At 42.1% G+C, this 27,717-nt stretch overlaps 1 protein-coding gene across 3 annotated transcripts in view; it reads right to left on the bottom strand.

Annotated features, from left to right (window-relative positions):
* The window catches only part of CAPZB (capping actin protein of muscle Z-line subunit beta), a 59,927-nt gene that overhangs the window by 19,313 nt on the left and 12,897 nt on the right, over window positions 1–27,717 (bottom strand). For 2 of the 3 annotated variants that reach the window (XM_063353568.1, XM_063353569.1), the window contains exons 2-4: window positions 24,538–24,627; window positions 12,821–12,942; window positions 7,368–7,481 (exon numbers count right to left, since the gene is read on the bottom strand). In XM_063353568.1, the coding sequence (XP_063209638.1) occupies window positions 7,368–7,481; window positions 12,821–12,942; window positions 24,538–24,627 (326 nt within the window). Of the gene's footprint in view, window positions 1–7,367; window positions 7,482–12,820; window positions 12,943–24,537; window positions 24,646–27,717 lie in introns of those variants that run through there. The other variant, XM_063353567.1, reaches the window with a different exon arrangement.

The following is a 27,717-nucleotide window of genomic DNA, read 5'->3' as shown; positions in this document are numbered from 1 at the left end:
AAAAAAAAAAAAGGTGTATTGCTCACATTTTCCTTACCATCCAATTGCTCTTGGCAGATGGAAACTAATGACCAAATCCCTTTTGAGAAGTCACCTGGAAACAGTTCCATTAGCCACCTAATAAGCAAGACAATGGGTCACTTTGTAGCATGTCCAAATGCGTAACCGGTTCATTAACTCCCAGGAAGCGCCGACTGCTTACAAATCTTTCACCCGTACCCATCCGTGCGGCCAGCGTGCTCTGCAGAGACAGCCCACTGCTTCATCCACCGACAGTCTGACACGTTTTCCACTCTGCCAGCTATAATTCAAACACGGGTAGGAGGGGGAAAGACAGCAGCAGAAGTCTTCTGTGTCATGTATTAAGTTTGCCAAAGCCTGCGCAGACTATGGGTTTCATGTGGCATACTTCTTTCTTCAAACGGGCATAAATCAGATATGCTACAAGGTGGGTATTATGTGTTAAGTTACTCTGTCTTCAATTATCCACCATTAAACCCCCCTGCATTTGTGCGAGCGTGGGGTAAACCTGTGCAAGCGCAGCCATGCATAGATGAGGGATAACCAGTTCTAAAATTCCAGATCACAATAAATTGAGGTTTAAAAAATTCAGCCTCGCTCCATTTTTGAAAGCACATCAAGTAATTTCTTACGAGGGATTTAAAACCTTCGGAGAGCGGTGTTTGAGGATAGTGCTGCATCATCACCGCTGACCTCCTAATACAAGCTTTCCCTCTCCAGTGTGCAGATTTTATGTAATCACAGAGAACCGTGGGAACCCAAGGGAAAAACTCCTCCTCCGCTGAAAATCTCCGATTCAGAAGATAAGAATGTGGTCTGTACAGAGCTGCTCCAAAATGAAGCACCCAAAGAAAGGGAAAAAAAGAAAAATCAGATGAAAAGCAACTAGTTTAGTGTTCACAGCATGACACTATGCTCGATTTTTTCCTCTCTTCTTCTAAGTTTGCTCTAACCTGCGTAATACATATCAACAACTTCAATATTGATCCTGGTTTGAGTTCCGAGCTGCCCGTGGGCGAGTTAAGGAAGGGACCCCAACACTGCTCTGTTTACTTTCACATCTAAACAATTTCCTTGGGAAAAACATCGTGGTTTTAATTTTAAAAGCACACACAAACATGAAAGCAGCGAGCATCTTGGCAGTTTAGGTCTGTCTTATGAGACTTCATCTTGTACTTATCAGTCTAACCCGGAGGCAAGAATCTCATAGATGACATAATCCTGATGTCACACCCTATTGTGCAAAGCCCAAGCCAGCAGTGAGATGGAAAGTCAGGTTTCCTTAGCGCTGGGATGCATAACAAATGCATCTGGATTCAATCTGCAGGGCCCTCGCTGTGAAAAACCACAGTAACTATCGTGCCCAAGAGAAAGCCATCACAAAGGGCTAGTAACCATTAATGAGGAACAGTGAGCTAATGGCAATAAAGTCACTTCAAAGCTTTCCATGGGTTTTTAGTTTAGGCAAACTAGGTTTACATCTAAACACAGACAGAACGCTTATATAAAGAGCTCACAGCTGCCTAATCACTTTGTGAGTTGAAAGTTGCGCTGCAGGAACTGAAGCTCAGCGCCTGCTCCCCCGTGCACACCTACGGGCACGAGCGCTGGCAGGCGCAGCTAAAACCAACCACGCTAATTACGCCTCTTAAATCTGCTGCTCTTCTTTTATTTACTTGGTGGAACCGGCGCTGTTCGCCGCACAAAATAAATCAAATTTGGTCAAACATAAATAAATTGGTCAAAGAGATGAATACAGCAATTGCTCCAAACCTTGCGAGAAGTGCAAAGTATATTCAAAACTGGAGAGGAATGAACTCCACTCGGAGGATCTCATGGTCTATCAGACCACGTAAAGGGACATACAAAGGCAGGGAAGGAGAAATTAGATGACAAACTATAGCAGCACTCGGAGAGTTAAAGTCTAAGGGCAGCACCAACAGAGGTTTGCCATTTTTTCTTGTCAAGTGGACAAAGGCTAGTAGCAGAGGTGGTTCAAGCATACAATCCAAAATAAACTAGGAAAAAGGGTAAAAACAGCTAAAAAGGGGAAAGCTATCCAGCAGCTTGCAGGACATTTGAACACAGTTGGTAGTCGAGATGATGAGTTCAATGGCAAAGGGCCACAGAGGCAAAATGAGACATCCCCGAAGTTCAGCAAAGCAAGGCTGTTCATGGGATTAAACACACTGATAAAAAAATGCCCCAAACCAGCCCTGAGCACCCTAAAAATTAAAGAGTAGCCAAAATTAAATGACCAGCAGCCCCTTCAAGCTCTCTAGCACACGCACGCAGGAAATTACTGCAGCTTTTCCTCCTCCAGCTGCACAGAGAGCGGTGATGGATGTTCAGGGGAGGCAGCTCGTACGCTGCAGAGCTGGTTGGCAGGGGTGCCATCCTTAGCACCGCTAACACCATCAAAAATTTGAGTGACTCCCTCCATTTCGGATAGGATTCCAATCCAAAATTCAATAACAAGAGGATTAGACGCAATGAAGACATTTTAGAGGTCAATCTTCTCCCAGACCTCCTTCCGCTCCTACCAAATCCCTTGTCCAGAGCTCTAATACAACAAATTGAAAATGGATCAACATCAAAACACAGACAGAAGCAGGAGTTCAAAAGTTCCTCTGTTGAGGGAACTCAAAGCCTTGATCAATAAAAACATTTTCAGGAGCAGAATGATTAAGAGGAACGTTTTATCTTTTTTTTTTTTTTTTTTTTTTAAAAAAAAAAAGCTGTTAAAAATCAAAAGCACCAATAAATCCAACTTAACCCAAGAAACAAAGAGGTAAGGAATAGCTTTCTAAACATATGTCAGCTTACTAAACCAGTCCAAAGTTGCCAGAACTCAACTTGTTTGTAGAAATATTCAGATCAGCAGCATCCTTCCCCAGGGAGGTCTATTTAAGCACTTTAGAAATTATTTCTTCCAGACAACAAAGAGTGATTAGATTACTTAATTAAAGCACTGATTATCTCCAACCCAAAACAACAGAACACGGAATCTAAAATAGATAGATTTATCCAGATGCCCTGGTCCTCATCACGCTTTGATTTCAATCAATCGCGCGCACACACACGTCAAGCAAAGGGCAATAAATTACAACCATGTGTTTGAAGAAATTATCTTCATGATATTGGAAGTGGAGAGCCAAGGCTCTAACTGAAGGGTGTAAGATATTAGACTTCCATCTGGGAATAATAACCTACTGAACAGAAACACACCAGGGCATTGGCTTCAGGCAGTGTCTGAGTTAAACCTGGCAGCAGGAGATCAAAATCAAACAGTTGTTTTTTGGGAAAGTGACATGCATTTTGGTAAAACAGATAACCAAGGAATATGCTTGTCGTCTAACACATATAACAGAGAAGGAATTAAACACCGAGTATAATTCCTCTTTAATCCAAAGCAACACGAACGCGCCTCCAGAAATAAAAGGGGGGCAGCCCTAGAGGTACATAAAGGTAGTTTGCATTAAAACAGACACTTAACAGGGAACAACTCAGCACTGAAGATTCAGCAAAACTGTTCTTCTCAAGATTTCACCATTTGAAACAACTCCATGTGCTACTACAAGACTTCTCTAAACTTATTTTCACACTACAGTCACTGAGTGTGTCAGCCAGTAAGCTTCTGGGGACAAAAGTTTAAGACGAGTCACCAGCAAGCACATCTGAATAGATTATTTCACATAAATTGTTAACAAACGTGTAACAGGCTGTTTCCCTCAAAACACCCACGCTAGCAGGTGCCAGCCCCTTGGGAAATGGCAAAGACATGCCGATGACTCACGAAACGTAGGTGGATACTTACCACACCTGATTAGAACAGAAATCTGTAAAGGAACGGTATGTGGGCCAAATGGGACTGACACGAGGAAAAACTGAAACTATCTGAAGTCTGGGGAGACGCCCAAGATGAACTCGGTGAGATTATTACCACTTACTTACTGTGCGTAAAGGTAAAATAAAACAGGAGAGAATCCAGAGCACGCTTGTACCATATGCTGAGAGCAGAGCAGGAACAGCACACGTTCTCAAAAGTACTTATTTTTCTATAGAAACATCCTCTTCTTCCGCTCTTCACGGGAACAACCCGTATAAGATGTATTTTAAAGCAGGGGAGTGAAGCAAGCACCACACAGAGCAACGTCTCAGGAATAAGTGCTTACAAGGTATTAAGACGCCCAACATCTTTCCGGGACAAGCAGTCCACGCTGGCTAGATGACCGCAAGCGCAGGATCCAGCGGTTCAGCCCAGCAAGGCTGGCAACAAAGCCACAAACTGCTTTGAAAAAAACCTAAGAGAAACCCTCATTATAGGAATAAAATGTCTAACGGCCCAGGAAACTCAAGCACACTGGTGCTCGGTGTTCTCTATGAATGACTGCTTACATAAGATTATTTTTGTATTAACTGTTACCTCTCTACCATAAAACACAGCATAGCTGTGGTTAGAGGTCCAGTTCAAAAACATTCTCTGCCCCATAGAGAGTGGGACAGAACGGTCTCTTAAGGGAGGGCTGAATGAGAACCCGATGTGTCAAATCATTTCTCTCCCAGCATCATTTTCATCCTCTTCATCTGCAAGGCAAGCCGAAAGTCTTAACAGTGCAACAACTGCTACACTTAAACCCACGTTTTTTAAGAAAGAGTTTGTAATGTGAAGTACTGATTAGCTCGGTGTCACCTATGAATGGTCTGTTTTGGACAGACAGCCCCAGCGTGACCAGAGACAGTGAAAATCTCTGCAGGTCAATTCAAGAAACTCCTTTTGCACTCTGCTTACAAAATGAGCACCGTTACTGGAAAGCAGACCTGTTGTAAATCTTCCCATATAACAGAAACCATAATTTCCACAAAAGGTACAGTACTGAAGGCTGCCAGCACGCTACTTTTTTTTTTTTTTTTTGATTAATACATCAACGCTTTCAAACGAGCCTGAAATATTTCACAATGCTGGAAAACCTCTCTTGTCACCGGCTCTGGAATTTGAACCGACGCTGATAACTTTGTCCTGGCCCCGATGCAACGCACGCTCCGTTCCCAGCACCGCAAGCTGCCAAACTGGGAGGCCAGTGACACCTTTAATCGCCATCGCATGGCTCAGCCCTACTCCTGGCTTTACAGCAGGTACGCGGGATTAGTTTCCAGCTCTAGCAGACCACGGGAATTACATCACTGTAATTGCCATCTTCTTCCCAACTACAACCTTCCCCACACTTCAGACTCCCCCACAGCTCCAGCAGCTGTTACACCGGTAATTGTTACAGCCGTTCCCAACCTGATATGTTGGCAAGACCAGAAAGCAGCAGTGGGAAAAGCTGGCACTTGCTACCCCCACCTCATCTCTCTGGCCCGATTTCCAAGTCAAAATTAAGTTTCCGCTGTCAAAATACAAAATGCAATTGTCTTATCAAGGAAACTGCAAGAGTCCAACCGCTAGCACAAAAGCACGTTTCTATCCAAATCTCTGTTGTAGGTAAAGTACAAGTAATTTCCAATTTCAAGCACGAGGAACCCTTCAAACGGTCAGGTTAAGTTTCTCTAACTTTGCAAATTCTTTCCAAAAATGCCACAATTTTTACACCACTCAGCAAAACATAAGCCGCCCTTCTCCTCTTCTCCTGACACATTTTTGAGATCGGAACACGCATCGAGGCGCACCGTGCTGACAGACGCGCTTATCTAGCCTGACTACACTGCAAGCCATGATGCCTCCGTCACTGCTGGCTGACGACACGAGAATGAAGTCTTTGTGAGAAATCCCTCCCGAATCCCCTCTAACAACGTATCGCCTGTAAAACTTGGGACTGACAAACTGAAAGATGAAATTCGATACAATCTCGCTTTTTACTTCCATCCAATATATTCAGAGTTCTGTTGTAGCACGTGTTGAACAGGGTTCAACAGATTCACCTAAGTCTGAGAGCAACTTGTATTTGCTTTCCTTCCTGCAAATGAAGCCTTTTTAAAGGAGTTATTGTATCCAGCTGTGACTTCATGGTCATTTGATCAGAGGGGGATTTAAAAAGACAAACCTGGTTCCATAAACCTACTCATTTTCATCTTAGTGTATAAAAAACCGTATTGGTCCTGGTGTGTTCTGCACCTGGGGAGTAACTGCAAACCTCTCTTTGCTGCGTATGCAAAATTCCTTTCTTCCAGTAAATTCACATACCAATAACAACTGTTACTTACAAGAGAAGTTGGGTATCTATGAAAATGATGCATGAAACTAAGTAAAAATTTGATACCTGTAACAAAAGTGTGAAGATTACACATCTGGACAGGCTATATTTACATCAAGCCACATCTTAAAATGAGTCGAAAATCTAGCAAGAAAAGTACCTTTTTGCGTGCTTTTGTTAGCTTTGCAATAGTACAGTGACACCCGATGAACCACAACTAAGGCTGTGTTTTATCCCCATTTTCGGGCAACATGAAGAAGCAATGAGGTTTGTTCACCTTTTTCACGGTCATCAGGCATCTCCAATAAGAAAGCATCTCATTACTGGATAAAGCAGTAAGTTCATTTTGCTTCACAACACACGCTTCCTTTTTAGCTTTAGCATTACTATTTATCTCCCGTCGCTGCTTAAGGGATGGAAATCTATAAAGACGACAGCTAAACCTGATCACATCCCGAGACCTCGGATGTGACTGCAATGCAAGCCCAGTGCGGTCTCACCTTTTAGAACAACTGTTCCACTGACGAGCCACCCAGACAGTTTCCTAATGCTGCTTTTAAAAAAAGACGCTGCGGAATCTACATTTACCTTACGCACGCTCTATTAATTCCGTTGCTTTACACCTCTTTAACAAGACAGGGGCTAAAACAAGCATCAGAGAATGGCCCTTGCAGCAGAAGTCCATTAAACCCCTCACGATTGCTGCATTTCAGTACACTGGTGCCTGTCATTTTACTGGAAGACGTGAAAGTTGCTGCTATATATGTAGATACTTTGAGAGAATACAGTCTTGAGGGAACGAAAAAGGCAGATGGTTTAAGACTGAACTTAGTCGAGATCAAAGAGAACACAGGTCATTTCAGGACAAAGACGCCATTAATCTGTTAAAGGGGGGAAGGAGGCGGGAAAGCACCTCAGCATCTGCCTTTAGCATCAGCTGACAAATTTGATCACTTTTTCGTATCGTGAAATCACAGCGGACACGCTTCCCAGCAGCGGATCAGCGGCTGCCTACCCTTCTTCCTCTGCTATACATTGGGATGCCGCTCTCAGAGACAGCTAGTGACCACATTTTAGACTCATTGTGTGTATTGCATGCCTGCTGAAGGAAACAAGGAAAGCAGAGGGCTCTGTACGGTAGAACTGACATACAAGTCTCTGTACTGGTCAAAGGCATTGTTGGCTTCCACCTCCAGCTTGCGCAGGCGAGCAGATGGCATGGCACCGTCTTCCAGGGGAGGATCGTATTTGTTACTCCACGGTGATCTGCCAAAGAGACAAGAAAAACAGAAACAGTTAGACAACCAAGACAAACTCTGAAAGGTTTGAGATCGGTGAGATCTGACCTGATCTGCAGATAGCGAACTTCCAAAAAAATTCGGAAGTTTCCGAGAGCCATTTATCTGTAAGAATTTCACCCTCAACAGCCATTTCAAACACTGACAAAAAGGGGACACTGACTCCTCAAAGTTTGCAGCGTACCTGGGGAACACTCCTCGTCTTCAGGTTTCTACTATATAAATAATCATGGTCGGGTTTGAATCTGTTCCTTCTTAAATACTCAAAAATAAGCCTCAGGTGTTGCACATTAGCTATTTAAAATTTTCACACAAATACAAATAGATCATGTAGTTTATTTGGGATCTGATGGTATTTGAGCCAAACACTGCTGTCTACAACTAAGATCCAAATTCTCCTCCACTATTTTGCTTTGAAATAAACTCTACTTTTAGCATAACATTAGGAAAACATTCGAACAGCTTGAAGGATTTAACAGGGTTTGTAAAGCTACAGGTTTTACTGTGATTTCTGCAGGTGCGGAAGAGATTTTGTGCTCTTAATGAAAGATTTGGTATTAAAAGATTAATGGAACCCTTTGCCCATCTGCTTGAGACTTTTATAACCCCTGTTCTGTAAACCTGCGTTCTCCTTTTCATTTCCCCTGCGAATAACCAACCTACATATATCACTGCTAGTTTAAAGAAAGGTACCTCTACCCTTTACCTACTCACTTTTCAACACACTCCAGCCTACTAACACCAGGTCTTAATGCAGTCCATACGTAAGGGCTTTCTCCTCAGTAGCCATTTGTTACTCGTTTCTCAGAAAGGCGTCTAGTTTTGACATCTGTTTAATGCAAAGCACAAAGAACAGGCTCCGCTCTGGCTTCGCGCTTTCACAACGCTCGGCTCCTCCCCACCCCATCTGACTCAAAAGGTGAGACACCAGGAAAAGCTAAATCATCATGCCACGGCCAGCCGGAGCGATGCTTTTCAGATGGTGGTTCTCATTTTATAACAGTTGCTTAAGACTTGGAAAGAAAGCAGACAGCTACAGTAGTGCTCCTTTACCTAACAACTCTGAAATCTGGAAGAGACACGCATAAAAATCACAACTGGTGTGTGTTATCTGCGGCGTTCCCAAGTGGCAAACCCACCCCCATCGGGCAGGAGATACAAAACCAAAAGATACCGGAGAAGCGGAGGCAGACGGAGCCCTGACCTCGCTATCCGGCAGCCTGCAAAAGCAAAGCCAGGGTTCTCGCGCCAGGCAATGCCATTAGCATGCGCTTCCTTTTTCTTTCTCTACTAGATTTTAAAAGGCAGATTAAAAAAAAAATTCTACCGTTTTCTGTAAATTTGGAACACTCGGCTTCTCCATCACGTATGAGGAAATCGGTGAGCAGAGAACCCGTACAGAAGCCACAGTCAAGACACGTTAATTGTAAACATTAGATGTCTTTTGCAGGCTGCAGGAATGGGATTTAAGGGAAGCCTAGTAACATAGATTCTTCCAGCTAGCAGATTGTGGCATTTTCATCTCATTATAGTCAGAGCCAGCAACAACTTCACCTAAAAAAACCCCCAAACAATCTCATAACACAACCCCCCGCTTTTTTCCCTTTTTGTGGAAGAGTACTCACAACACATTTAAAAACTTAAATGGAGGCTATTTGAAGGAAGACAGACGGACAAGCACTTAAATTTCACAAGTCAGACCTCTAATTTCCCTAGAAGAGAATGTTTTTTGTTTCAGCTAACAGGTTTCAGTATTGCTGGCACCAAATTCCCCATAAGGATTCTATTTAATAGAGTGATCAAACATACTTAGAGTGGAAATGTATGGACAAAGTCAGGGACCTTGAAGTCTTATATATATATATATATATATAAAAAAAAAAATTAATAAAAGCTCTGCCTTCACAATGTGGATTCCCCGGCCGTTAGACACTCCCCACAAACCTTTGTTATTCCAGGAGCACTCGCAGAAGTGCCTGCGAGACAACATGCGTGAAAGGCTGTTCCCCCAAGCAGCAGTATGATAATATGACAAAACCTGAAAATTATCTATTTATGAAGATCCAAGAGACTCCAAAAAGACTCCAAGACTACCTGCTGGTCTGATCCATGCTCGACGTGGAGAAAACCAAGTCTGTCTAAATACAAGGACAGATTAAACTGTGATGGGCTAAGCATTAGGATATTCATTCCCCCATGAAACTGGTGGAATTATCACCCAAATGGCCAAACATCCCGCAGCAGCGTCTTTTCAAAGCTAATTCCCAGTCAAATTGTAAAGCCACTCAAAAAAAGCCCTATAAAACTCAATTCTCAGTGAGAAAGTCTGACTACCTAGCTCTATCTTTCCTGCCAAAGTAGCAAGAGGCTCAGTTGTCCGCAGAACGCTTTGAAATCCTTGGATTAGTATTAAAAACAATGCAATTAGCAATAAAATGAAAACTGGTGTTTAGTTGGAAGGGTGCAGTAATTGGGGATGTGTAGCACGTTGCAGGCAGGGAATAGTATTTCTTGGGACTTCTCATCGAGCTTGCGGTTGTGAAAAATCTTTGTGGAAATAACAAACGCTTTTAAAAGCACGGTAAACTCCTCCTAGATTTTGGCCTAATTGATTAAATTAGTGTAAGAGCCACTTCGCAGTAACAACTTCAGATTTTATGAGGTATGAGTAACAGTGTCTGAACACAGGCACAGAATGGGATTAACACATGCACATGTTAGCGTTGCTTGGTTTTCAAAGGCTTTTGCTTTGTGCTGAAGGAAAGAATTTACTTCCCCAAACAGAGCTGAGACCAATCAGTTCCAGAAGGAAGAATCACTTCAATCCAGAACGCTGGAATCAAAAGCCTTGAAGAACAGCATTCTTTAATGCCAGCAATTAATACATCATGCCTATTCTAGATGAACAAATGAAATAGCTTCTCTGAAACCTCATTACTTAATAAGTCCTGAAAATTTCAAAGCGATTTAAAAAAACCGAAGTCCTGCTGCTTCCTTGCAACTATTCAAGTATCTTCTCAGAAAGAAAGAGATTGAGCAAATTTTGGAGGCAAGCGCGAAACTAACCTTAAAGAAAGGGCTGCCACTTGCACTAATTAAACACGGAGAGGCAGGGGGGGAGCAAGTGTTATGAGTTACTGCAGCATGTCACAATACTGTTTAACAAGTGCCTTTTCAAGTCTCCCGTGCCTCTGGTGATAGACGCTCATGTTGACAGCCTAAAGAGGCTGCAAGGGGACTGCAAGAAACACATTGCAACTTCAGTGAGAAGCATCTCTTGAGAGACCCACAAGAAACGCAGGATCTAATCCCTCCTCTCGCGTCTGCCCAAGAGCGTGCAGCTGCATGAGTACATCTCGTGGAGGGCGGAATATATAAAACTCTACTTTAGTTACCAATTTAGAACTGACTAAATGCATGTAGCTGCTACCATAGACCTGACGAACTTAGACATACATGCACAAATACTTTTAAAAGGCACCAGGCTCTACTGCAGAAGGTTGAACACACTTCCAGTGCTAGACTGCTACCCTAAAGAACATGAGCGAACGCTTCACCTTACAGACTTTCTTACTTCTTGGCTCACTGCAATAGGTTATACTTTAAAAAACTCATTCAGATTTATATTCAGTCGCAATCCAGATGCACTGTCAAACTTTGCATAAACTATCAGACTCCTCCTATTTCTAGGACAAAATGAATCTCGGCATGTTCTCAGTATAAATCATCTACAGGCAGGTATGCTTTCAGTTTAGATAAGTACCTTTTCCGCAACTCAAAGCGATTGAGACCAATCGATCTGAGTCCTTTATAAGCTTACCTGCTTCTGCAACGATGGCCTGAGCCAAAGAAAAAAAAATTGTTAAAATATTTTCTGGAATTCCACTTTGAAATAGAATTCTTGAAGCATTCTGCCCAGATCAATGTAAACCACTACTGCAAATCTGCGCAAAGCACAGTTAAATTCTTACTGTAAGATAGTTCCAATTAAAAATTGATTTTAAAATGTGAAGTATTACACTGAAGCTGCAAGGAGAGCCAGAGTGTCACCCCTAGAATCATAACCAGAAGAAGCTGTTAACTCAGGACAGAAGACGAATGGCGGTCATTACTTCACAGCCTAGCACCCTTCGTTAAGAGAAAAGGACAAAAGCTAGGTGATGCAATATTCACAAAGGCTTCTGGATTACAAGCTTTGTGATTCTTAATTAAATATTTGGAACTATGCCACTGTCACTACAGCCATTAAGAAAAGTCAGGCAATGCAAAAAAGGGGGGAAAAATGGCTCAACAAATAGTTGAGCGATTACAGTCACTCAACTGTAATCATCCTAATGGCACAGTATAGCATAAAAACATTAAGAGAGAGACTGCGTTCAAACTGGCAGCCAAAATACTGAAAACTCATTGTACCATTCCAGCATTAACCCCCTGCTACTTCAAAATTCATAATATTATAATTACATACAGCTCATATTGTTCAAATATTTTCATCGGTTTTATCTACAGTCCTCAGAATAAATTAGCTACTTTAGTAGAGAGGGATTCCTTTCCCTTGCTAAAAACTTGGGCCAAGGTTTCATAGAGAACTAACGACATTGCATGGCCAAAGTCAGACTCAATCCCTCACAAAACACGAGTGACAGAGCCTTTCCCAGCTGGCAAGTCCACCCCTGTTTTGTACAAAAAGATGATTTTGTTGAAACCAACCGCTTGCATCATCTCTTTTCTGTTGTTATCCCTTTCAAAGATTTTACAACTTTGCAACAATAGCTGGTTTAATTTCATACCAAGGCCACCACAGTCATTTCTTTTAGAGATCCAACTGCTTTTAACTCTCTAAGGTATAACTATACTACAGAAAGCCTAACAGAAATGTGCCACTCACCCCTTTAACAAGGTAACATCATCACATTTTAGGCTTCAATGAACAACTGCAAATCACAGTAAAGAAAATGTGCAGAAACACAGTGGTTTCTAGGATAAAACACATCTTGTTCCAGAGACGGACAGTGGGGACCTGCCTTGCAAAGGTCATCAGATTAGCAATCATACAACCACGTTACTGAAACTGAAGTGCTCTACAGTGTTCTGGAGATGAAGGTATTTATGCTCTTTCACATTAGGGAAATACCAAGAACAACTTCCATAGTCACTGTCTCACTCAAGAGAAGAGGATGTGAAATAGCCCCAGCTTCATTGCCAAGAATTTTTTTTGGCTAAGAGGGAGAAGGGACTGCAATACTCATATGTAGCTCTCATTTACAGAGTAAGCCAGTTAGTTCCTTGCTTTGGATATGAACTCACCTATACGAGTCTCCATCTCTGTTGTAGTCACACAATAGGTAGTCTTTTCCTACCACCTTATCTCGCGCAATCTTCAATGGCTGATCAACAGAGGAGAGGAGATCTTCACAGAGGCTTGGGACCTGACGGTTGGGAGAAACACAACAGGGAGGGAAGAGAGGGAAACACATTAAGGTTAAAAGACACTGGCATCCCTAAGAACAGATTTTGTTATTAATAGTCCACATCTGTCCCAAAGCCAGAAACCCTTTAAAAAAAAAAACAAAAAACAAAAAACACACCAACAAGCAAGCTGCAGTTAAGTTACAACACAATCCTATGCTCCCACCTCCAATAATTTCACATTTAATTACCTAACCACTAGTGTGGTCCAGTACACTTAAATACATACATTCTCAATGTTAGCTTCTTGCCAAAGATGGCTAGTAAAGTGATTGTCGAGGACTGATGAATAAAGGTAAATATTTATAATGGAGTGGAAACGAGGGAGCTGCTAAAAGAATACGCCATCCATACGCTAGAGCGTATTTTTCACAAGCTCCCACTCTGGGTAGAGTTTAGAATAGTTTCCAGGCAGCTGGCCAAACATTACCATGTTGGCCAATAAAAATACGCGTGCGTCTGTGTGCGCGCGCATATAAAACCAAATACATCTCCTACACAGGTAGCTTTTAATGGATTCATAACCCCAGGTGTCTCCCCATGCTTCACGTGGAGAAAGTCTACAAGATCTGCTTTTAACGTGGCGGAGAGGCTTTGATGTACTGCAGAGAGATGAGCTGACATTTTGCAGCCTGCAGCTAGCGTGAATGCAAGCACAAGCAAATCAAGCAAATTCCATCCCTCGGCCTCTTGCTCTGGAGCAGACGGCAGCCCCGTTATCAATGTCAATATTCCAACAGAAGGTTGGGAATGCAACAGGACATAGGACAATTCCTAAGTTCTTGAATACATTGGTGACAACACGCTAATACAGAAGATAAAAGAAATAACCAGTGTGGAATCTCTCCTCATTCTACATTGTGGAGATGAAAACCTGATTGAGAACATGAAGACAAAAAGCAATCCAGGGTAAAATTAATCATGAAGTGATGAATTCACAACTCGTGAGAAACGAAAAGGGGAGGGAGGAAGGAATAAAGAAAATCCAGAAATGTGCTCTCTTCTCTTCAAGCCACTGATTCAGTGAACTGGTTGGTATGATTTCAAAGGAAAGAAGCCTAGAGGAGAAAAAACAAATTAGGGGTGCAATAGCTCCCAAAAGCACAAGGACAAACTCTTTTATAATGCACTAGACATGACACAAGAGACCAAACTGCCTAAAACGAAAACGTTCCTAATCCCAAGTACAAGGCAGTAACATACAGAGGATACGGCGTCAAAGTAAAGCAGAGACAAATATAAAACAACATGATTGCAAAAGACCAAAAAACCCAGAAAGGCCAAAGGCCAAAGCAAGATGTGGCTAGCAAGACACACAACACGTAACCCACACAGTCAGCCCACAAATACACAAAAAATAAGAGAAAACCACCAAGAAATGGTCGGTAAAGTTACCGACAGTGCTGAAATAGCTGAAACGTTAGCTTGAGGTTTTCTGCTTTGGTCTATACACACTGTCATGTGGTAAGGAGCGATAACTGAAGAGCCCAGACTAAACAGCAGGGCAGGTAAGTATTTCTACAAAGCTTGATGCTTCTCATTGGCGTTCATCATTTGACACTTGCAGACCTGGCTGATGCAACCTCAAAACCATTTCGCAGTCACCGAGTAAATAGAAGTGGACAGGAAGCGAGCAGCTTTTAGGAAAATCTTTACTTTTTCTAAAAACAGACAACCCTAATACTCCACGGAGCTGATAGAAATCAGCAGTGTCGCGGCCCACGTTAAGTGAAATGATGTATCTGTGTTCAGGAGCCCATCTGGTTCCACTTTGTCTCTTCCTTCGCTTCTCCATTGGCTATTAATTTTCGGCTGACTCTTCAGGCAGAGAGCAACTTGAGATGACTGCTTCAATTTCGGATGCACACACAACAAGACCCAAAGCACCTCATCATGAAGAGCTACGCGCCGTGTTGTTCCGTAGAGTGGTCAGCTGAATATATTCCTTCTTCTCGGCTGCTCCTTGGCCGGCTGCCCATCAGCAGAGAGATAAGCGTCAGGGAACAGTCTCCTCACTCTGACGTGCGTTTAGAATGAGTAATAGTGATGAAAACACAATTCGGAGAAAAGTGGCTTTTTTCCCAGACTCCGTATTCCATTGAATTTCTTTGGGAAAAGCCCTATGCTACATGTGCGGTAAGAGAGCACGAGAGGTCTTGCAGTACAATTCTTCAAACTCAAATATACGGACAAAGCATTTTGAAAAGCAATGCCAGAGTCAACTCCCCTGCAGAAAAGCTCCCAATAACCATCTGAATTTAAGACCCACACGAATAACTTTTAAATTTAACTTTCTTTCAAAAATCGCACATGCCTAGCATGGTGTTTCCGTATTGCGCCATGGGAGAGCACGATCTCTTATTGCCTAGAAGGAACTCTTAACACTTTTAAGAGGAAATCTATTTAATTTCCACATAGCGATGGTGAACTTATCTCCGGATGGTTTGGTAACACAGATGTTCATGAGCACGGTGACTTTTCCAGTTTCTAAGAGCAGCGGCTACTCTTAGAGCCATAACAGTGAATGCATTATACCACATACTTACTAGAATATAATACTCCACTATATTATAATACTCCATTGTAACAGCAGGCTATATACCCATTGTCTCTTTGGTACAGACACTCTACAGGACTTTGGGTAATATATTCTTTTCTCCTTCTTTCAGGTTAAAACAGGGAAGAAAACCCACTCATCTACTTTGGAAGGATTAGAAAATTTCAACGGTGTTTATAAAAAGACCAGAGATATTCCAGCTGATGGAACTACTCATGTAATTCTAATTATTGGAAAAACATCCAAGTGTGGCACAGTTACCCCAAGAGAATAATTTTTGTATCATTTGTTACATCAACTTTAACCGCTGCCGTACTTCCTTTCTAAGAATGAATGTACAAGATTTATGCACACTGCTCTTCCTCCTCTACAGTATAAAGCTGCTCACAAGGCAAATGCAGTAATTTAAACAAGGTGATTTGCAGCTTTAAACACTTCAGCTACGTGTTCATGAGACTATTGGATTCTTTCTGAATTTAGGTTCTTTGCACTTTAGAACGTGCAAGATAATTGGCAGAGTCAGGCTAAATTAGCTGCTGCGATGTAAGCACCAAGCAATTATTTTTACGCTATGCATGTACCTTTCCTTAAGTTCTTCTCCGTGTCAAGTACTGAACCTTCCTAAAGCATTTAAATTACTTTTGTGCACATCCAGACTCTTGCAGAATTCAGTTTATATTTAGCAAGAAAACATCCAAATCTTCTGATCCCAGCAAAGACAGCTCTGCTTAGAAGACCAACCGATTCTCTGAGTTTTCAGTCTGAAAACAGATTTGCATTGTTCACTTTTCTTATTAGCTTGTTCTATGTTAACTGAAAAGTCAAAGTGCTATTAGGTGTGCGAGTTCACGTCTCCAACAGTTGCTATCTAGGGAACTTCGACTTAAATTGAGAAGTGCAAGAATTAACCCAAGTCCCCAGGCCAAATACTGAAATGCCAAAGCAGTGATTTTGTTCAATTTGTCACTGCATTATAAATAAGTGTCACTGCGATAAAAACATTGATGCTATGAGAATCATTTTATAAGCAAAGACCGGGCTCCCATCTTTATTTTGACACAAGTTTTTCCCACTCTAAGCAGTGGGAGGTCAAATGTAGAATACAGTCTTAACCTTATATCTTTAGCTAAAGGCCATTATTAATTTAATCTGGTCTACAGCATGCTCTGGCCCATAATGCACCCACGTTTGCACGAATAAGCCCTCAATCATCTATTACGGTGGTGTATGTAGAGTCGTGGAACGAGACCACCCTCAACGTAAATTAGAACAGAAAAAAAGGAGAATCTCTGGGGGTCGGGACTCAGCTGTTCAGCCTGGAAGGGAACAGCAGCAGCATTCAGAAGCACGTACCATGCAACAGGGCACTGCGTTTGTGGGATTTTTTTTTTTTTTTTTCCAAGGAGATATACAATGAATGTGTAGTACAGAGGAAAGAAAAACTGAATGAAAAGTGAGTTAAGCATACTCTGCTGCACGTTGAACAAGGATTCTGTTGTCTTGTGTAACAGTATTCTCCATCAGAGCAAGCCAGGTATGTGGACAGTGTTTTAATTAAGTCAACCGCTCTGCTATCAAGACAAATAATCACTTGTGCCAAAGTCGAAACCGTACACTTTTTGGTGTAGCTAATCTAATAATCATTCCTTCTCGACTTTTTGGTTAAAAGAACTTATCAACTAAACAATTGTTTCTGAATTATTTTTTAAAATATGATTAAACAAGCATCTAAAAAAGCTTAGAGGAAACAAGAACAGTACTTCACGCCTTACACGCACTCTCCATCCTTGCTTTGATCACGCTGGCTGAATTGTATCAAATTCTGCATCTTACATACTCGGGCCAGGGAATAATTTGGCTTACAAGAGTACTTAAGTTGCATGGCTAAGTTCACTGTTTTCTTCTACAGCCCTGAGCAAAAGGAATCACGTTGACAATTCAAACAGCAATACTGTTAGTGTAAGGTTTTCTGCTTGGAAATAGTCTTTTTCCATGTTCATTCAGAGGTCAGCGTGTCCTGACCTTCAGAGGAACCTTACGCACTGGAAAACTACACTAAAGGCAGCATAACTAAAGATGAACCACATTTGTCCTTAAAGAATCAGAGGGAAGATGAAGTGAGCTTCAAAAGATTAGCAAAGGCAGCATTCAGATCCATTTGTCTTTTTGAATTTGTGTCTATAACATGCAGGTATCTGAACGCACACGTGACTAAAGCAGTTTTTAATTAAAAGCCACATCCAAACAGGAAAACGAATATTTTAATTGCATGTGAACTCTTAAGATTTGATTTATTTTTTTTTTAAGACAACTGACATTACTACAGAAGCGGACAAAACCGCTGCCCACATCACTTGGGGAAACTGCTCAAACACAAAGAAGAACCCATGGGAGCTCCCCGGCGCTCTTGCCAAATAACCATTTTGGCACCCGACCTCCCCCTTCAGCCCAGATTCTTCCCCCCTGGGCCAGCATCTAATAAAATATTATTATAATTTTTCTGAGTCATTCCACAGCCTCAGAATTTCCTGTTCCTGCAGAACACAGACACGGCCTAACGGATGTTGTGGAAACTCAAGAAGGAAGCCTGGCTCCACTCATCTTGGGCCTAAAACCACTAGTAAAGTCACTCCCACAAATCCACACATTGCTAAACCTTAATTTGATCCATCAGATGTCCAAGGGCCACACATTCTTCAAGCTTTGTTTATTAAATGACACTTAAATGGACTTTTGTGTTCAAGACCAGATGTAATGGATATTGGAAACAGCTCAGCTTTATTCAAGTATTTGCACTGAATTCCAGCACAGCAAGAATTAGCAAAAAGAAAATTAAAACCAAACAGCTTTTCTGGACAAAGGCAAACGTTAACAAGATTGCAGATCCAAGATCTAGTTAGCGATGTCACAACAGAAACGCTACATTAATTACAGAATTTTTCAATTCAGCTCAAGGAGCTACATTTAAAACACTCTGAATGGTGACTACCGTTCATAAAACAGGATCCTTGGCATTCTTCCTGCGATTTGCTGGATAAAACAGGGCTTTTGCTAAATTCAGCGTTCTGCAGCTCACTGCGAAACAAAAGCTAGTCATCTGGCAGGCACAGAGGCTGCCCTAGACTTTGACTAGTGACCTGCAGGTGAAGGCTTCTGTATCTCATTACCAGTCACAAGTCCCAGGAGCCATCACAGCATATCAATATCTTGGGAAGTCTTGACTATTTGTGTCAAGAGTCCAGCTGGTGTTGGAGATATCCAGCAACAATTAAGGGATCTGCAGAGGCATACTCTCCCCAGCAATGTTTCTATAGCCCAGCTTTTCGCTCCACCTTTAAGAGGTTAGATAGGTTTCTAATTAGGATTCAAGCTCATCAAGTGATCTCCTCTACACCCTCCTTTAGAGAGATATTTAAACAGACATTTTAAGGCTCTCTAACAGCCGCAGCACAGTGGAAGGAGCCTGGAAGAAGAAATAAGCACAGTTTAGGCTTAAAAAGAAAAAAGAGTAAGTGAATACAAAGCCTGAACTGAAATTCACTTTTACAATCTCATGCAAGTAAGTGGAGTTGCTAGCTCTAAGCCAAGCATCACATTAACAATTTACATATATTAATTGCTATCTCCAACTACCATCAAGATATCCAGAGGTAATCTTTTTCTAGCTGGAAAAGCTCCTGCTTACAGCCACTCACCAAATGGAAAATTGGCTCTCCATGACCATAAATTAATTCAAGAGAGCCAGAGCCCCTTTCCTTAGCCAATAATCCTTGCACTAGAAACCCGACTGGCTGCTGGTGGCTTAGGTCCCATCACGCAAGTCAACAAGTCCAAGACAGCAGGTCAAAAACTCAGTTTTGAGACCACGAGGCTGTCAATGCTCTTCTGCTTCCACTATTGTCTTTTTAAGTTTTCACTGGGTCTGATTTTTTTTTTTCCTTTAAACATCTTCCACCCTCACTAGATGTTCAGCTGGCCATCTGTATTCAATTATTTTATCTTTCTCCTCGATGCTGCATACTGCTTAGGCTCTTGGACTCAGAATACAAAAAGCTCCAGCCACATTCTCATGTTCTTTATGGTCTGTGCAGACCAAGCAATGCAGTTTTCCTGAGGATAAATTCTCTAGCTTCATATATCTTCAGTTACTAAAGGCATGCAAGCAGATTTGAGACTTGCCTGGGAACACACTAGCTACATGAAAAAAAGGTCCTGAATATTGTTCAAATATTTCAAAATCATAAGTTCATACATTTTTAAATTCATCGCTCTGGGACTTTTTAGAAAAGTAATACATTCTACTAAAAATACTTAAGCATTCTCCTGTGATGAGAAAGCAAAGATGATCACCTCCCAAATCTTTAACTGCAAACAGAGCCTTGAAAAATAACCAGTAAAGTTACTGACTGCTATATCTATAAAGAACTCCAGCTTTAATTCTTCCACGGCTGCAATAACTTGATTCTGTACTTCAAGAAAGCTTTCATTTTCGGGAATAAGTTGAGTATTATTTGAATATCAGTCTTACTGGGAAAGGAGAGGAAACAAGTTGTGGCTGTGAGCAAACCCCACTCTCCTGGCGCGGCTGCTTATCCATTTTGTGATCCAGTTTTGCAAGGATGATTCTCCATCCCCAGCTTGTGCCAACCATCTGATTTTTCTGAGTCAGCTGGATTTTTCATCTAATTTATAATACATATACACACACAGGCAAACATCCAAATGAAATACTCAGCAGGAAATTTGTACTTGCAAAGGAACCTGCTTAACTTTCACCAGGACCGAGCGCACATCAACTGCCATAGTCAAGTCAAAGCCATCGAGACAGTCCTGTCACAGGCCCCTACTTGCTGCACGTGGCCCGTGAGCACAACAAATCCAACTCTCATCTTCCACCCTTCCCAGAGATGCACCCCTCTAAGACATGTCAGTGAAGCTGTCTTGCAAAAAAAAAAAAAAAAAAAAAAAAGAAAAAAACCAAACCCAAAAGGATTGTGGGGGCTGCAGCCCCAGCTCTCCGCTCTCGCTCACCTACCGTTATGGGTGCTGCCAAGCTGTGCCAGGAAGACATCCTCCACAACAACGCTACCCGAAAGCTGATGCCTTGTGCGGGGTTTCTCTTGGAAAGAACACAGCTAGAAGTACATGGGGACTGACTGACTGTACAAATTATATTAAGAGAAAGGAAGCAGGAGGACAACTCTCTCAGATCGTTCAGATCTTTTAGTACAAACCCCTGAGCCACTCAGAAGTGAGCTCTACCAGCTTCCTTTGTGCCACTCAGATTTCCATGAGCCAAAACAAGATCTCACTCTTAACTGATATAAGAAACATTTCCATCCAGGAAATACCCTCAACATTCTCCTCTCAGCAAGTGGTGAGAACAGATGTGATTCACAACTGACTTTGAGGAGAAGCACACTACGCCAACAGCAGCAACTTCTGGACAATGTGAGGCAACAAGCAGGTGAGACAGTATTTATGCTACGCAATTAAAATCTGTATTAATGTTACAAGTGCTATCACTTGGCATATCCTCATGGTATATCCATTTAAGAGCAGTGCAGTCACCTTTAGCACTCCTCTTATTGAAACTGCATTACAGTTCGGACTTGGCTGACAGGCAGATGCTCCGAGGCTTCAGTTACCCCGGTTTCCAGAGTGGCTACATGGAAAATTATTAAATGAGTTGCCCTTGAAAAGGTGTGTGCCCACACCAAACTCTTTTTGTAGACATTTAGAAGTCCTCTTGTACATTCTGACAGTCTCCGAGTAGTCTATTTACAAATAATGACTAATTGAATTCCAAGCAGAGCATTCCACGCCAAGGCACATTACCAGCACCACGCACAGCTTCTTTCAGGCAGGACTTCTGGAGTCCTGTGATTGACAAGGTCCCTAATGAACACTAATTGAAGACTCGGCAGTCAGAAAAAAAAATGCAACAACAGATGTGGTAAAAGGGCAAACCACAAACTGTTTTGCTAATGAATGAAAAGTGTCTGGTCTGATGAGGGCCAGTGACCCAAAAATTCTCTTCTTCCACCCACCCTTTTACTTCATGTTCAAGTTTGGACCCTCTCCCTCGTCAGCCCAACACTTGGGGGCAGTAATGTACAGTCTTGAACGTGTTCCATACACTCATATTGGCACCAAGAAGCTCTTTTATTAAAAAGCAGCAGCAGAGCATCGCTTTGACAGAGTAAGAGGGACCTCAGGGAGGCAAAACTTATTGTGGTTATCCTTCCCAGCAGGAATACAAGCCTAGGAAGGAGATGACAGTTTCTCACTATATTAGTTTTGGAAACCTTTTTGCAAAGACATTTCTCAGTCATCTTCATCTCCTTTCAAGAGATCTTAAGTATCAAAACAGTAGCTACATTCATCAGTCTGGAGATCAATTCCTATAGAAAGACTCCGGGAGGCTGAGCTGTGAGCAGACTTCCAGCAATAACCTACGCTTCACAACGGAAAAGAAAAAAGACTGGGGCCTCTGCTTCAAGTCTACTCCAGCATGGCAGATGTAATGAAGCAAGGAAACCAAGCACAAAGGAAGTAGAAGTCAGGGTGCCATCTTTTATAATTCTGTCACAAATTTAATGAACCTGCTCATGCTCGTCATGCATTTGGAGTCTGACCTTTTACTTCAAGGAGGTTATTGTCTGGTAACGGTACAGGAAACAGAATAAAAACGTCAGCTGTAAAGGTTTGGATGAAACTTGCCAAAAAAGGTCAAAAAACTATTCGCTTGAGTCTGGTTTATGATGTTTTTGGAACTATTACAGGTGGCAGTGGCAGTGTATACACTGCTCTTGTCTAAGTGGAGTGCAGACTTCAGCCTTGCAGACGTCAGGCTGAGTGGGCTGCAGAAGAGGTCTACAGATGTCTCAACAATAAAGAAATCATACTGGATTTAACAAATTATTTAATCTCCACCGCAAAGAGGGGACTGCAATGACTCGTGTGGGAATCACACAGACCCTCCTTCTAACAAGCATCATTCAAACTGGTCTGTTTCATGTTACACTTGCAATATGAAAAGAAGCCCAGTGAGCGTGTCGCTGATGGAAAGCATGTAGAGCACTAATGAGCACCATCCAAAAGTAATTCCAGCATTTAGAGGTAACCAGCAATTTTCTGAGTCATTAAAAAAACCTCATACCAATTATACAGTCAAGCTTACCATCGCTCCCCAAACAACTCATTGTTTTGAGCCATCCTCAGAACTGTTCAAACCCTGATATCCATTCAGTCCTCCAAATTTCATCAGAAAACCAACTGTGTCACACCAGATCATATCAATGATTTAGTTATTCTGTGTCCTACCTCCAGCAACAGCCACAAAAATGATGCTTTACGTTGCCAAGAGTTTGGTGGCACAGATGTAGCCAATTACGAAATGGTTTCAAGAGAAAGAAATAATCCCTTCCTGCAGGGAATAATTTCTTTCCCGACCCACAGAGCTTTCTTACCTGTACCTTGGCTTATGCAACTAAAAGCCGTATTTAATTAGAGTTTGATAATTTTAAGTCAGCCACAGCTTTTTGAGCATGGAACTCCTCCTAAGTTCACTAACACCAGCTTCAATACAGCTTAGGAACAGACCTCCTCAACTAAACTTTTATCTGGGAAGTGGCTGTTCTCCTGCACACAAAGATGACAAACAGCTCGGACACAGTTTAAACTACTTAATTAGAATCACAGAATCATTTAGGTTGGAAAAGACCCTTGGGACCATCGAGTCCAAGCATCAACTCCACACTACAAAGTTCTCCCTTACACCATATCGCTTAACACCACATCTAAACGAGTCTTAAACACATCCAGGGGTGGTGACTCCACCACCTCCCTGGGCAGCCTATTCCAGTGTCTGACCACTCTTTCTGGGAAGAATTAAGAGGCACTGGTTCAAATGGCTGCTATGCACAGAACCGACAGGTTTTTAGGGTCTCTCGGACAAGGTTTATCAGTATCATGCATAAAATTGTGACTTGCCACAGAAGAGGGATGTACTTCTCACTACAGATAAGAGGAAAGGCTTAATTGAAAGGTCTAACAGCTGTGTTCCAGCCTCAGTGTCCTCTGCCTGCAAAACCTTGGAAGCTTAGGTGAGAAATAAGCCATATATTTAGACTGGGCAATAGAAACAAGCTTTCCCAGCTGACCATATAGGAGGTTCTATATAGATTAAATGCCTCTGGAGTAACTTAAAGTATTACTGAAATATGCAGCTGTGCCACACACTGTTTTCAGGGACAGCTGACATTAGCTAGCCTGTTATAGCCCAATTGTGCACCCTGGGATGTGCAGCTAAATCCTATGGGACTGGTAATGAGCACACACATCCTTTTAAAGTTAGTTTTCTTCACTAGCAGTTTACAGAACGAAAACAAATGTTTTGGGGGCGATAGGAAAACAGGTATCGGGCACAAGATGGTTGGCCCACAAACGGGGTTTTTTTTGGATAGCTACCGGACTGCAGAATACCTGATATGGCATAAGTTATAAATAGATCTGGGTATTGTCCAGAACCCCAGTGTTCTGACATATTCTGTCTCAGTACTGTCTTTGAAGCACGTGCCAAAGCACTTCTACTGCACCTTCCGACAAGTCCTGTGTCAAACTACAAACAGGCAGGTAGCTTATCAGGAGACAATACACATGAACAAGGGTGTGCAACAACCTTGTATATAAACTGTTCCAAATTACTTCTGCTAAACAGCAGCCTCCAAGCTGGTGGTGACTTCATCAAGAAAGCTGCTAATGACCCTTCATCCAAAAGCACATCACCGTGTACACAGTAGTAACTGGTGGCTTGCCCAAAATAAACATGTAGATTCCTGACATCGTTGGGGCAATTGCTGTGTTCTTCAACCTTGCCAAAAGACAAGGAAACAAATCACACCCCTCCGAGATGCTTCAGAAAATGTTCTTACATACCAGAACTCCATCACACCCAGGACTCAGCCATTACTTGGTTAGAGCACCCAATACTCACCAAGTCAATGAGGTCACTGAGATTCTTCTCTATCTGCTGCGGAGGCAGACGCCTCATCAAATCCAAGGCACAATCCAGCTGCTGGTCACTCTGCGGAAACAAGAACATCCCTCCGTCACCATATGTACCGGTAATAATACAACACATTCACACGCACAAACCACAGTGCTTGCTGACTTCCGATGTGAGAGAGAGTTTCCAGCTCTAAGCAGCAGCACGTTTTGCATTCATACAAATAGATTTCAATAAAGTTCAGCACCATTTGATCGCAGATTATTGACTTGGTATTCCAAAAAAAAAAAAAAAATGCTCTAGACTATGGATTTAAGGGCGCAGTTTAACAGGTGTCACGCCACCAATTTAACACCGCATCATTGATGAAATGGATTCCAGTCCCTACCTCACCAAAACCTGTTTCCAACGCTTGTGCAAATGTTCAATGCATTGTTTTTCTATGCTATCTCAATAATAATATGGGTTAGGGAACAGAAAGTTCCTTTTCCCAGAGCAGTTTTAACACTTCCTCGTTTGTATTGTGCCATTCAGCTTGAGATAACCAGCATCCAAGACAAATTCTGGTCCAACACAGAGCTCTCTCTCCCTCCTCCAGCTTTATCAAAAAACTAGAATGAAACACGCACACAGAGTATGATCCATTATCTCCTTCTTGCTACAAAACACACCCCAAAAGCTGCCTGTATCTGAGAAATCAGGGACTTTATTTCGAGAAATCAAAGCAACATACTCCAAAGGGCTTATTGCAGCTGGTCTCCCATCCAATTCTGACACCAAAAAACCAAACCTTAAACTGTACTTCAGAGTCAGAAAATGGGCAACAGCCATTACCCACAGACACTTGATGAGCTGAACCATCTTTGCGTAACTTTTAGCTCTCATTCTCGCCGACAGATATAAACAGACGCTTTCCTGCAAGCACAAGGGTACCCAAAATCTGCGCAAGTTCCTTTGATCAGCACGTCACCAGGGAGCGGAAGCACAGCCAGTTTGGTTTCAGTGCTTCTTCCCCTCCCCTTTTCCCTTTGTGATTTCCAGCCACCCAAAGACAACGAGCTCAGCTTTAACTTCTCCCTCCTGTGTCCTGCCAAGCTCCAAAAGTTTTATTTAAGAAAGACTTCAAAACTAAAGCAGTTCCATGATCACATTATTCAAGTAGCAGCCCCCAGGTCAGGGAGAAACAGGAAGCAAAGTTTCCTGCAATTAAGCTCTACCCTAGCAATGAGGAAGGGAAAGAGTTCTCCATTTAGCAGACATCCATTATGAAAGCTGTTCTTAAAAAGGTACTACCCATTCACTATCAAAAGATAAATATTTTATAGCCAGCAAGTCAGACAGTCTGGGAGATTATGTATTTATTTCTCAGGTTATAGGACATAATCTTTGCAAAATATTCCAGCTCCACAGGCAGTTAGGCACCGACTCCCACATGTCTGCAATAGGCAAAACAGTCTCCTGAAGATCTGAGTCTTCAACCTGAAAAGCAGGATGCACTAACATCAAGAACACAAGTCTACGACAGTCACCTGTTGTCACTGAAGGAGGACACATTTCACTAATGTACCTAACTCCCACTGTATTCTTTAAATACTTGGATAGTATGACAAACAAATCTTTGGCTGAAATGAGTCTGGAGTGAAGTCATTTATGTTGGAAAGCGACCCCAAATCGATCACTGAACTATCACCACATTCATGCACAAAAGCGATGGCCAAGATCTCAAAACTTTTCACTTATCTTCATTAGATGTTCAGGGGAAGCAAAAACTACTCGGTTTTTTGCTACTAACCTTTCAGGCCCCAGAGAAAGACACTATTTAGACGGCCCATGCCTGCCAAGCTCCGGCAGGGGATCTTTCTTACCAAGTATTGTCTTTACCTCCTGCTATCTCTTACGTCAAGGAAGGAAAGCTGGCACGTGGTCACAAGGTCACGCTCCTCACTTTGGGATCGTGGGAACACTTACGGAAGTGCTCCGTCCTCCTCTGCCAGCTGGAATTGTTTAATAAGACAAAAAAGCCCAGGGAAAGATGATGTTAAAAACCACCACTAAAGCTGCAACCCCAGAGTGAGTGTTTTATAATGTGACAATTTTGAAATAAACTACTCTGGATGAAGGATTATCTACATTTGCAGTATTTAATGGATTAACCAAAAGAACTCGGACTGATCATTTTTATAACAGTATATTCAATAGCAGCTGTAAAAAGGCTATTTAAGGCAGAGATTCCTAAAGGGGTTCAGCAGTAGGACTCTTCACTTTTCTTGCAGAGCATTTAAATAAGTAAATGGCTTGCCGGAAGATTTCTTAAAGCACTGAAATAAAAAGAGGTTCTGCTGTATTTGTGTCCCTGAATCTGTGGTTATACGGTTACTTTAATCCAGCATAAATCCGTGCTGGCACAGCCCAAAAGGCCATACAAAGCACAGAGATTACAGAGCAAAGTGGTACCTCGTGGTATTGGATGCATCTGGTACGTCTCACTTCAGAATTGAACAGGTAATTCTACCAGTATCTTTTGTTTATGGTTCTTTCTCTGTAGGTGAAGTGAGGTTTTAAAAACCAGCTCTGTGGTCAAACACATCCTTTGGTGTCAGGCCTCTGCCCCAGCTGGAGTATCTAGAGTAGTTGTAGTACTTACGTACAAAGAGACAGCAATCACATCCAAAACCACTCTTAACCTCTCTACACTCTTAACTTCACCTGTTCTGGACTACCATTGCCTTAATTCTCTTGTAACATTTCATACTGAAGACACGGTTTCTTAACAGACCTCCAGACAAAACATTTTTACAGAATTCTTGCCTTTAGACATGGAGAGGCTTATAAACCCCTGCTCACTGAGAGGGTGATTAGACAGGCTGTCTCCCAGTCTGGGCTGCTCTGGAAGCCAAGCTCTTTGAGGTTGCAGGACTTAATGAGCTTAGTGTTTACTTGATATGAGGCCGTTTTCCACCATTCCTCTGTTTCATCCAGCACAGAGCTCCTGTGGAGGAGTAGGGAGTTCAGACAGAAATTCTAAATGAAGTTTTATTACAGCTCATGTCACTGAAGGATTTAGAGATCATAGGAATCTCAAAGACTGAAAATATTAGCTTAGATGAAAGCTCCTTAATAAGTTTCCTCTAAAGATGTTTGGCTATCTAGAATCTCCACTTAAGCATC

This window comes from Chroicocephalus ridibundus, chromosome 16 (genome assembly GCF_963924245.1).
Source record: "Chroicocephalus ridibundus chromosome 16, bChrRid1.1, whole genome shotgun sequence".
Lineage (NCBI taxonomy): Eukaryota > Metazoa > Chordata > Aves > Charadriiformes > Laridae > Chroicocephalus > Chroicocephalus ridibundus.
The sequence above is the reverse complement of the archived record's forward strand: the minus strand, read 5'-3'. Positions and strand labels throughout refer to the sequence as shown.